Consider the following 12861-nt stretch of genomic DNA (forward strand, 5'->3'; position numbering starts at 1 on the left):
ACTATTATAGAGTGTATAGTGATTAATATAAGATGGGACTATTATAGAGTGTATAGTGACTAATATAAGATGTGGCTATTGGAGAGTGTATAGTGAATGATTAAATGTGACTATTATAGACTGTATAGTGATTATTAGATGTGACTATTAGAGTGTATAGTGATTGATATTACATGTGACTATTATAGAGTGTATAGTGATTGATATTAGATGTGACTATTATAGAGTGTATAGTGATTAATATGAGATGGGACTATTATAGAGTGTATAGTGATTAATATAAGATGGGACTATTATAGAGTGTATAGTGACTAATATAAGATGTGGCTATTGGAGAGTGTATAGTGAATGATTAAATGTGACTATTATAGACTGTATAGTGATTATTAGATGTGACTATTAGAGTGTATAGTGATTGATATTAGATGTGACTATTATAGAGTGTATAGTGATTGATATTAGATGTGACTATTATAGAGTGTATAGTGAATGCTTAGATGTGACTATTATAGAGTGTATAGTGATTATTAGATGTGACTATTATAGACTGTATAGTGATTGATATTAGATGTGACTATTATAGAGTGTATAGTGATTGATATTAGATGTGACTATTATAGAGTGTATAGTGAATGATTAGATGTGACTATTATAGAGTGTATAGTGATTGATATTAGATGTGACTATTATAGAGTGTATAGTGATTATTAGATGTGACTATTATAGAGTGTATAGTGATTGATATTAGATGTGACTATTATAGAGTGTATAGTGAATGATTAGATGTGACTATTATAGAGTGTATAGTGATTATTAGATGTGACTATTATAGACTGTATAGTGATTGATATTAGATGTGACTATTATAGAGTGTATAGTGATTGATATTAGATGTGACTATTATAGAGTGTATAGTGATTGATATTAGATGTGACTATTATAGAGTGCATAGTGATTAATATTAGATGTGACTATTATAGAGTGTATAGTGATTATTAGATGTGACTATTATAGAGTGTATAGTGATTGATATTAGATGTGACTATTATAGAGTGTATAGTGATTGATATGAGATGTGACTATTATAGAGTGTATAGTGATTGATATGAGATGTGACTATTATAGAGTGTATAGTGATTGATATTAGATGTGACTATTATAGAGTGCATAGTGATTAATATTAGATGTGACTATTATAGAGTGTATAGTGATTGATATTAGATGGGACTATTATAGCGTGTATAGTGATTGATATTAGATGTGACTAGTATAGAGTGCATAGTGATTAATATGAGATGTGACTGTTATAGAGTGTATAGTGATTATTAGATGTGACTATTATAGAGTAGTGAGTGATATTAGATGTGATTATTATAGTGCATAGTGATTGATAATAGATGTGAATATTAAAGAGTGTATAGCGATTGATATGTGAATACTATATAGTGTGTAGTGATTGATGAGATGTGACTATTATAGAGTGTTTAGTGATTGATATGAGATGTGATTATTATAAAGTGTTTAGTCATTGATATGCGATGTGATTATTATAGAGTGTATAGTGATTGATATGAGATGTGATTATTATAGAGTGTTTAGTGATTGATATGAGATGTGATTATTATAGTGTTTAGTCATTGATATGCGATGTGATTATTATAGTGTTTAGTGATTGATATGAGATGTGACTATTATAGAGTGTTTAGTGATTGATATGAGATGTGATTATTATAGTGTTTAGTCATTGATATGAGATGTAATTATTATAGAGTGTTTAGTGATTGATATGAGATGTGACTATTACAGAGTGTATAGTGATTGATATGAGATGTGATTATTATAGAGTGTATTGTGACTAATATTAGATGCGATTATATATATTGTATTGTGATTAATACAAAATGTGACTAATGTACAGCAGAGTGTATTGTGATTAATATGAAATGTCACTATTATGGGATATATTGTGATTAATTTGAAATGTATTGTATTGTGACCAATATAGAATGTATTGTGAGTAATGCCAAAAAGTATTGTTACCAATAGATGCCAGTTCTTATAGTGAATTGTGACTTATAAAGAGTACAGTGTGACCAGTATATGTTTTGTGACCAATATAAAATGTATTATGTCTATTATAATATAGAACAAACTGTTACCCATATAGAGTGTATTGTGACCGATGTAGAGGGTATTATGAATAATATGTGTATTGTGAATATAGAATGCTGATATACTTTCTGCTAATCTCCTCTTACAATTCTAACTTGGTTATGCCTATTGCAGTAGGTTCTTCTTGTTTGCCCTTCATTGTCGGAGTGTGTATCGTTCTGAACTCGCTGTGCTGGACGAAATGGGTTTAATTATGCGTGCCATTACTCTCCCATCTCCCCATGGCTGCAATATTTTAAACTCCACTTTAATGGACCTGTCTGCTGCTGGGTGTGTGACTCAGCTCTTCTGCAGTGTAAGTGTAAGTCAGCGCTTTTTGAAAATGACACAGGCTATTTATACTTTACAGTGGGAATGGTATGGAGCTGACTCAACTTACAACATTTAACACACCTGTCTTGGGCTGCTGGCCAGCCCAACCCCAGCTATTTATTACCGTACAGCAGAGAGAGAGTGAGGGAAGGGGAGAGAACAAGACAGACAGGCAGAAAGAGATACAATGAAAGAGAGACAGATTAAGAGTGAGATACTAAGAGTAAGAGACAGAGACAGAGTGAGATTGTGAGACAGAAAATATGGTAACAGAGACAGATAAATGAAGTGGGTGAGAGAAAGACAGAGAGTGTAAGGGATCTGTGTGTCTCACCTCTTGAAAAGCAGGATGGTGATGACGATAATGATGATGAGGACGACAGCCAGCACCGGCCCCATCACCCAAAGCATCTCGGGATCTTCTGCATGTCGCGACATGTGCACCTGTACTATGATGGGGTCAGAGAACGGGCTTGTAGCGAATGTTTTCTACAGGACACACACACACACACACACACACACACACACACATTTCATGAAGGCCACCATAATTTTAATGGATGGGTACAATACTAGGACTGCTTTTATGATCAGTGCAGTTTCACTACTAAATCAAGAACATTGCATGCTTATTGGCTGAAAGCAGGAAAGACAATAACACAATGTACCCACTTAGTCAATATCAGCTATCGTTATCGTTTTATCTCTGTTTCTACTTCTCTAGATTAAAAGCAAAGTAGAGTAACACTTTATAAACTTGTAAACAAAGGTTTCTCAACCTTTTTTTGGCCAATGACCCCATTTTAAGGGTTCAAAATGCTCGTTCTGGATATGGTGCAACTGTGTTCTGCTGTAAAATGGGCTTAAAAGGAGCCGCAAATTGAACAAAGGCTAATGAGATTGTAATAATAATAATAATAATAATAATAATCGGACCATATCAATTATTATTTCCATAATATATTCAACAAATCCAGTTTATGTGCACAGAGATTTACTATATGGCCAAAAGTATGTGGGCACCAGACCATAACACATCATAAGTACATTTTGAACATCCCATTCCAGATTTAGTCCAAATTTCCTGTTATAAGAACCTCCACTCTTCTGGGAAGGCTTTCCACTAGAACCTGGCTGTGGTGATTTGCTCATTCAAGAGAATTAGTGAAGTCAGATACTGATGTTGGATGTGAAGACCTGGGGTGCAGTCAGTGTTCCAATTCATCCCAAAGGTGTATAGTGGGGTTGAAGTCAGGGCTCTGCTCAGGCCACTTGACTCCTTCCACATCAACCTTGGCAAACCATGTCCTCAAGGACATCCAATATTTATTAAACAAACTTACATCATGCTAAACTATTACTTGTAACTTTATAGCTTTATATCTTATCCATTTTTGAGCAAAGAAAAATGACAAAGGTGAGAAGAAGCATCATCTTTTCGGAAACAACTGAAAGTTTTTTCACATACACTGATGGTTTGGCTATCTTTAATAGCAAATAGCTGTGAGCTACTGACTGAACACACACGTACTGAAAAAGCTCTATTACAGTGAGTTACTCTGCAGCGGAAGTCAAACCTAGCAAATCTTCAAAGCTGCAGAGCGACCAGTGAACTCTCTCTACACTAATCGCTTTAGAAATGCCTCTCAGAAGGAGAGAAAGATGGAGAGGAACAGCGGGAAAGAGTGTGTCGAGGGCGGCGTTGACTCCTCCACCCTGCTGAGCGCAGGAGGATACGCATCAGTGACCCATTGTGGATTAATCCCATCAGTGCGACACCTTCTCTATTCCCTCTGGAAACGTCAGCAGGAACCAAAAAATAACTTTAAAAAAAAATCCCATCTCTGCAGAGGCTTGTGAATCATTAGAGTGCAGCCTGCAGGCTTCGAACACTGGGGCGATTTAGACAGACAGAGAGAGAGAGAGAGAGAGAGAGAGAGAGAGAGAGAGAGAGAGAGAGACAGATGGGTGAGTTCCTCCTCCGTTAAGAGCTTTCCATAGAGACACAAACTGAGCAGCACTGCAGAAGATTGCCAGGTGCTTTAACAAACACCTACACATAAATGTTTCTATATACTCTAGGTTTTAAGTAGGGATCCACTGACCCCATTCTTCTATTTTCAATATAATATCAATATCTTAGCTCAGAGTATCAGTAAATTTCACAAAAGCTAAGTGCATATTTAAGAATACCATGCTTGCTGATATACACGTTCAGCAAACGATGAGTTTAAAACATAAATAAACGTCCAAACTTTTGCCAGCGTAGTGACTGTTTAATTAATTAAACTTAGATATCTACTGTTTCTTTTAGCTCTACACAATGAAGTATTAGATATAGCTAGCTGATTAGCTTTATATTTAGGGTTTCTTTCAGAGTATGCAAAAACCTAAATAGCTATGTGAATAAATAATTGCAAATAGATATAGCTAGCTAATGTGAAGATTGGGTTGTAGCCAAATAAAACGATCCCAGCTTTAATTTTTAGGACAACACCCTAGTCTCTCACTATATTGCTCACCCTTTGTCTTTTAACTTTTAAGATATAACAATAACATTTATATCCAATCATTTATATTATTGCATTCATATGCAGTGCACAGGGAGGCACAGTGAATACCAGTTCTTCTCTCAGCTACAGCAGTCATTAAGAAGCCATCACACACTCCATTCTGTCAAAAACTGACTCTGAGCCAGCCCAGGAGGAGGAATTTCATTTCCACCTTGATAAATTTGTTTGTTATGAGTCATGTTGATCCATGTGTCACATAAAATTAAACAAATCAATTTGCTTGGTGTAATTCCCTTTAAACATCCACATGCATGGCGACTTTGTGCTCCCTCTGATAGTCCATTAGACAGCAGGCCTTTAAATAGCACTCAGTTCCAGCTGTGCTGCTAACATTGGCACTAACTTTAAAATAATTATTCTTTAAAATAATATCTGAATAGCATTAGACTGATGTCAGCCAAGCACTGAGCTTCTGCTAGACTAATATTGCGCAAATGTAGGCCTAATACTGGCACTATTTGCAGTTATGCACCTCTCCAGTAAGACTAATGTCAGCCTAATGTGAGAATAATGTTGGGCTAATGCCAGACTAATGTCTTCATCATATTAGTCTAATATCAGCCTAATGTTAGACTAATGCTAGACCATTGTTGGACAAATCTCAGACCAATGCTGGACTAATGTCGGACTGATGTCAGACTAATGTTGGACTAATGTCAGAATAATATTGGGCCAATGTCAGACCAATGTTAGACTAATGTCGGACTAATGTCAGATTAATGCCAGACTAATGTTGGACTAATGTCAGAATAATATTGGACCAATGTCAGACCAATGTCGAACTAATGTCAGACCAATGTTGGACTAATATCAGACCAATATCGGAATAATGTTGGACTAATGTCAGACCAATGTTGAACTAATGTTGGACTAATGTCAGACCAATGTTGGACTAATATCAGACCAATGTTGGACTAATGTCGGACTAATATCAGACCAATATTGACTAATGTCAGACCAATGTTGGACTAATGTTGGACTAATGTCAGACCAATGTTGGACTAATATCAGACCAATGTTGGACTAATGTTGGACTAATGTCAGACCAATGTTGGACTAATATCAGACCAATGTTGGACTAATGTTGGACTAATGTCAGACCAATGTTGGACTAATGTTGGACTAATGTTGGACTAATGTCGGACTAATGTCAGAACAATGTTGGACTAATGTCAGACTAATATCAGAATAGTGAACAATGTTGGATCAATGTTGGACTAATGTCAGACCAATGTTGGACTAACGAACAATGTTGGATAAATGTTGGGCTAATGTCAGACTAATGTTGGGCAAACCTCGGATTACTCATTCCCTCGCTTTTAGTAACCACTTTATCCTTAGGGTCATAGTGAATCCTGAGCCTGTTGCGGAAACACTGGTTGTGAGGCAGGAATACACCTTGGATGGGTTGGGCTAATGTCAGTCTAATGTAAGACCAGTGTTAGATTCATATCAGCCTAATGTGGGACCAAAGTTGGACTAATGTCAGCCTAGTTTCTGTCTAACAGACTACTGTCAGACTAATTTTTAACATGAGAAAATCTTGCGCCTTGTGAATGGGTCTGGTGTTGCCCGCTGTAGAGATGGACCTTATCTCTGCTTTAAGAGAGAGGGGTATCCCCTTCTCAAGTGTCGGACACTAATGTGGAAGTTGACATACATAGAGCTATTTCAGCTTGAGTGAGACCCTGATCAAAGTAAAAATTTATCTGTTCAACCATAATGCTGCGGGATTGCTATAAGCTTTGCTGCCTCAAGAACAATAAAAACAACATGCTATTTTGAGTACATAGAAAAATTAAGTCGTGATCATGAGAAAACAAGAAAAAAAATTAAATAATGCATGGCCACTTAGGGTTTCTGTACATTTCAGCCTAATGTAGAACTACTGTAATGGACTAATGTCAGGCTAATGTTGGGCTAATACACTAATGTCAGACTAATATTGAGCTATTGTCATTCTAATGTCTAACTATTGCTTTTGCTATGATCAGGCAAATCAACAGTCTAATACTGTGCTAACACTGGGCTAACTTCAAGTGTTCCAAGCCCTCAGTATTGTAAAGTAAATCCCCCCTCCCCCCCTCTCTTTAACCTCATCCTCCAGACAGAAGCTCTGAGTGATGGCAGCTGAAAACTCTGAGCGATTTTCTCAGAGGAGAGCATTCACACTGATCGATTTCATCTGCTCTATCTGATAGAAATGCGTCCCACTGAGTGACTAATGCACGCCTTTTCACTAAAGTCCCCCACTTACCAATGCAGCTGCAACACCATTTGTGTGTGTGCTTGTGTGTGTGTGTGTGTGTGTGTGTGTGTGAGAGAGAGAGAGAGCAAGAGAAAGACAAAACATGAGAAATCTACCATGAAGCAGAAATCTAAAAACAATGATAATGTTAACATTATAGTTATACAGTAACTATGCAACTGCTGATTTTCTCCACCTTCACACACTAGATCTGTCCATTTCTTTCCCTCCTACCACCTGCCCAGTGGTAACAGCCAGAACTACCTGAACCTTGTTCTCTTTTCTCCAGGACGTTTAATTTATTTCAATAATAAAAATGGTCTCCAGCCTGATTCATCTATCTTTTTTTTATATAGCAAACTGTTTAACAGCATTCTTTCTGCTTATTCTTCTCTAACGGGTGGATGCAGTTATTCTGAGCCAAATGGCTTTTTGATTTTCTCTCTGCCCTGCTGTTGCACATCCCAGGAGCTTGTTTTGATAAATGCTGCTAATTTACAGTGACATTGTGTCTCTTTATAAAGTGACGGTGGAATTTAGCTGAATAAAATTTAGACAGCCTTCCAAAATCCCAAACTGGCCTTTAATAATGAACATTGCCAGTGTTTTTAACAAAAAAACAATCCTTGATTTGGTCTGATAATATGAAGGTTATATCTGAGATTAAAATTTAAGATGCTGAGATATTAAATTTTGATCCCCAATAAGGTCAAAGCAGATACTTGCCAACTTTGTGCTTATATACTTGTATAAATGGTCTCATTTATAATCAATGTAATGCAAATAACATACTTAAAATATTTTTATATAGATAGAACCATATAATTCCAAAATATACTGTATCTATAAACACACACTTTTGGTCTCTCTGGTCTGTAATATATATATATATATATATATATATATATATATATATATATATATATATATATATACGTGTGTGTATGTGTGTGTGTGTGTGTGTGTCGTACAGAGTCGTGATCCCGGAGAGCAGCCATGATGAAGGTACGGTAATGAGTTTGAGTGAGCAGTGCTCTGTTGTAGAAGCCGCTGTAGTGCCGCTCGTCTCCGAGTGTGAAGCTCTCCGGCAGTGTGTGCATCCTCGCAGCGATGTATGGCTTCAGAGAGTCGTCACTCTGCCTCCTCTTCCTCTTCATCACAGTTGAATCTCCACCAGCCTCTAACAACTAACACACACACACACACACAATGCTGTATGAATATTTCCAGACCTTTTATACACTTTATACACACATACAGACATAGAAATACAGAAAGACATTTCATGCTCAGACACACTCAACCATGCGGGTAGACAAACACAAAATAACAGATACATTATATTCATAGACACACAGTGACACCCCTCATCTCTCTCTCACACAATGCAATTGTAATTTCAACACCATAATAAATAGCAGCTCACACATTCAATTGTTGTCTATTGCAATGAAAGGCCAGTTTTTGTTATGCATTATTTTATTTGTCTTTTGAATTGTGTCTATTCTGTATGATATATATATATATATATATATATATATATATATATATATATATATATATATATATATATATTGCTGTGAAAAATAACCCCATTATAAATGCAGTTTCATATGATTTGGGGAATTAGTAACTATGGGGACAAACACATTTTCACACTGGCCCAGTTGGTATTGGACAGCTTTTCTTCTTCAATAAATAACATTATCAATTAAAAACGGTATTTTGTGTTTACTCAGGTTGCCTTTGTTTTATCCTAGATTTTCTTTTAATTTCTGAAACAGATACACAAAACCAGAAGAACTCAAATACTTTTTCACAGCACTATATAATGTCATCATCTATTACTTTTAGGTGACAGATGGCCAAGCATGAATCTTACACATTTTCCCCTCAAATACCTCAAATACAGCTGATCTGCTAAGACATGTTCAGTGTCTGATGTTCACTTCTCTAGCTCTGTACTGGAACGGTTCATTTTTGTCAGAAGTGTTCTTTCAAATCTGCCCAATAAATTAACTTGACATATCTTTCTTCCTAAGGTTCAATCTGTCCAGCATAAACATGTGTAACAGCTTATCATCTGTAATGAATTTATTATGCATGATAAGGATTCAGCTTCTTCATTATTAACTCTTTGATGATAAAGTGTAATGAGAATGTGAAAATGGACAGAGACACTGTTCTATATACTGTATGTTTTTATGTATGTATGTGTGTGTGTGTGTGTGTTTGTGTGTGCTCCTGGAGAGCAGCCATGATGAAGGTGTTGCTGAAGCCCTGCGTACAATCATTTTATATTTATTTCACAAGCCTGACACTCATTTATATTCAAAACCCCAGATAGTATAGCTCTGAGAGATAGCGAGCGCAGGAGAAAAACAGAGTGTGTGTGTGTGTGTGTGTGTGTGTGTGTGTGAGCCATAAACTGTCTGTATTAATAACATAAATTAAATAAAAATGAACAGTTATGTAGTGACAAGGAGAGTGAGGGGGAGGCCTATAGTCAGAACAGAAAGTTACAATGGCAGCGAGGAGAAATAAAGGGAATTTATTAAAAAAAGGCATGTTTATCAAAATGCAGAAATACTACAGGATTTCTAAACCACAGCTCATGTGTTTTACTGTTTCTACATTTATAATGAGACAAAGACAAAGAGACAGAGAGACAAGCAGACAGACAGATACACAGAGAGAGAGAGAGAGAGAGAGAGAGAGAGATAGACCAACAAACAGATAGACAAATACTCTCTCCATCTATCTGTTGTTGTTTTTTCTATACATATATACACATGCAAAATCACTTATAAGTTAACACATTCTCAGATACACATATAAACATGTCCCTCTGCTCACACACCTCATCCAGGTCGATGTCTTCTGGACTTTCCCAGTGGCGCAATGTAGCTTGACTCATGGGCACCACCACTATGTAGTACCACCTGCAGAACACATATCACAATACACACGATGTAAACCATCAGTCATGGTGAATGAAGCATGGCCTCTATGATTCATTCAAGAAAGTAGAGATACACAGTGTGAATAGTTAGGTACCGCTTATCCTATACAGAGTTGCAGTGGAGCCTGGAGCCTATCCCAGGGAACTCTGATCACACCCCATCGCACAATCGCACACACACTATGGACAGTATGGAAATGCCAATCAACAATACCTACAACGCATGTCTTTGGACCTGTGTCCGTGCACACAGGGCGGAGGCAGGATTCAAACCTCCAACCCTGGAGGTGCGAGGCAAACTTGCTAACAACTGAACCATCGTGCCCACATAAAGTAAGAATCTGGATAATTCAAAAGCTTTTATGAATTAAGTAATGCTTTAGACCAGGGAACAAAAATAAAATGGCTCTATTACTCAGAGTCCAACAATGAGACCGAGAACCACTCTCTCTCTCTCTCTTTTTTTCTCTCTCTCTTGTGTGTGTGTGTGTGTGTCTGTGTGTGTGTGTGTAACTCAGCTGCCTACAGCGGCTACACCTGGATAAAAATTACATGCCATTTTACAGCCTGAGCTACCAAACTAGATTTATTGATTTTGCATTTGTAAGAGATTGGGTCTGGTTATTTTGTGCACTCTGCATTCATTTGGCAACCTTTCTGGCTTTCTGAGTTGAAGCTAATAAGATATTTAACGATTAACAATTACAGTAGAAAAGCTCTTGCTTATTTATTCTAGGTTTTGCATTAGTAGGATGAGATTTTTGTGCTTTCAAACCCTTGCAGTAAACAGCATTGGGCTACATTTGTCTGATCAATAGTAAGGACAGCAAATGCATTTGAAATCTAACTTTAATTTAGCATTGCACTATTAGTTGTAGAAGTATTAATGCTTTATACAATACTATGAAATTGGTTTAACCCCACTTTTGGTTTTATTCAAGGCTGGAACACTAACTGGATAAGCTGAGCTATAGTGCTATAAAAATCACTGGAATATATTTTGTACTATGAATTTTGCAGTTTAGATCCTAAGCCTGTTCATTTCCATATTTATCTCCAAAGTAATTTTTTTTTATACCTTAAATCTGTGATTCTGGCCGTGTTCTTTGAATCAGAGAGGTTATAGTTCCCCGGCTTTGTGAGCCACAAACAAGTGAGGTTATTTTATATTCTGCTGCCTTCTCTCAGTGTCCAGACCACTGCATTATCTCAAATCCTTGCACTGCCCTAAACAAAAGGATCTGAGTACACACTGTGAAAATGAAGGAAAGCCACTTGTTTAAGAGCTTGGAATGAGCACGCAACAAATACAAGTAAAGGAAGAGAAGAAGGCTTTGAGGATGACATGACCCAGTAGTCAATATTCAACTGCGGTCAAACCACACACTCGTCTTGCCCGTATAAATCTCTGAAACTCAGAGAGCGTGAACACGACACAGAGAGCTAAATATCTCAAGCATGTGTGAGATGTACAACTCTCCTCCCTGTGTCTCAATGGCTATAAATTAAGGCAAGATGAGTCCGTGTCAGAGTTTTTCTAATTCCAACCTGGATGTTTGTGTCACACCACTCTATTGTTGCCTCTGATGCAAAAAATGACAAATGTAATTTCTGATTTCTTATTTCTTTTTATTTCTTTTTCATTTCTGATTTTTAATTTAGTTATTTAAATGCACAATATGAGGAGGAGTAGGCCAGGTTTTAAGTTCACTGCAAGTTATAACTTGTATATAACCACCGAGCCCACACATGATGTTTATTTATAAAAATGTTTTTTCTTGATTCATGTCAATATAAGATCTATATTTGCTCTATCCTCTTCAGCTGTTTGTCTCATTGGTGTGGATACAGAGAATATTTGTCATGCCACGGCAGACTAGCGACTCCATTTCTCAGAATGCACAGCAAACTACAAACATGGCCGCCAAAAACTACAACTCCCAAACTACACGGAGACTCATTCACCTTCCCCAGTATAAAGTACAGAACTGAACTGCACAGTGGCTGCTAAGAATGACAACAAAGCCAGTAAAGTTTGTGGTTCAGTCTCCGTGTTGTTGTGTATACAATCAATGTAGCGTAGCAGTCATATGGTAGGGGCTTGATGAATCAGGGAAGGATACGCAATGTTACAGTAGAACCAATCAGGGGGCAAATGTGGGCGAAGCCATGACTTCGTTTTCAAAAGTCTTTGTTTTGGTCTGTTTACACTGAAACGCGAGCCCGGAGTTTTCAAACTAAAACGGGGTCTTCGGTGTTTCCAAAAGTCTCAGTTTTCGCTGGTCAAAAACACCGGCATAGTGTAGATGACAGGCGTAACAGTAGCAAAAGTTATGCGTTTTAAAATGAAACCGCACTCGTGTAAACAGGGCCTCAGTCTGTGTCTATGGCAGCCAACATGCTGCGATGGCTGAGCTGCATTAGTGGAAGATTTCGATTTTGTGGGCGTCACACAATGTAAATCAGCTGTGCCATGAACATGCCTGGTAATTTAAAGATCACTGGCATTTAAATTTGTGAGTCACTTTGGATAAATTCATCTGCTAAATAAATAAATGTAAATGTAACTGTTACCAAGTTGAATCAACATGACC

At 37.0% G+C, this 12861-nt stretch overlaps 1 protein-coding gene across 6 annotated transcripts in view; it reads right to left on the bottom strand.

Annotated features, from left to right (window-relative positions):
• Positions 1–12861, bottom strand: part of ptprfa (protein tyrosine phosphatase receptor type Fa) — a 264589-nt gene that overhangs the window by 39639 nt on the left and 212089 nt on the right. For all 6 annotated transcript variants that reach the window (XM_053683707.1, XM_053683708.1, XM_053683706.1 and 3 more), the window contains 3 exons: positions 10166–10247; positions 8277–8492; positions 2819–2973 (listed from right to left, as the gene is read on the bottom strand). In XM_053683707.1, the coding sequence (XP_053539682.1) occupies positions 2819–2973; positions 8277–8492; positions 10166–10247 (453 nt within the window). The remainder of the gene's footprint in view (positions 1–2818; positions 2974–8276; positions 8493–10165; positions 10248–12861) is intronic.

This window comes from Ictalurus punctatus, chromosome 11, assembly GCF_001660625.3.
Source record: "Ictalurus punctatus breed USDA103 chromosome 11, Coco_2.0, whole genome shotgun sequence".
Lineage (NCBI taxonomy): Eukaryota > Metazoa > Chordata > Actinopteri > Siluriformes > Ictaluridae > Ictalurus > Ictalurus punctatus.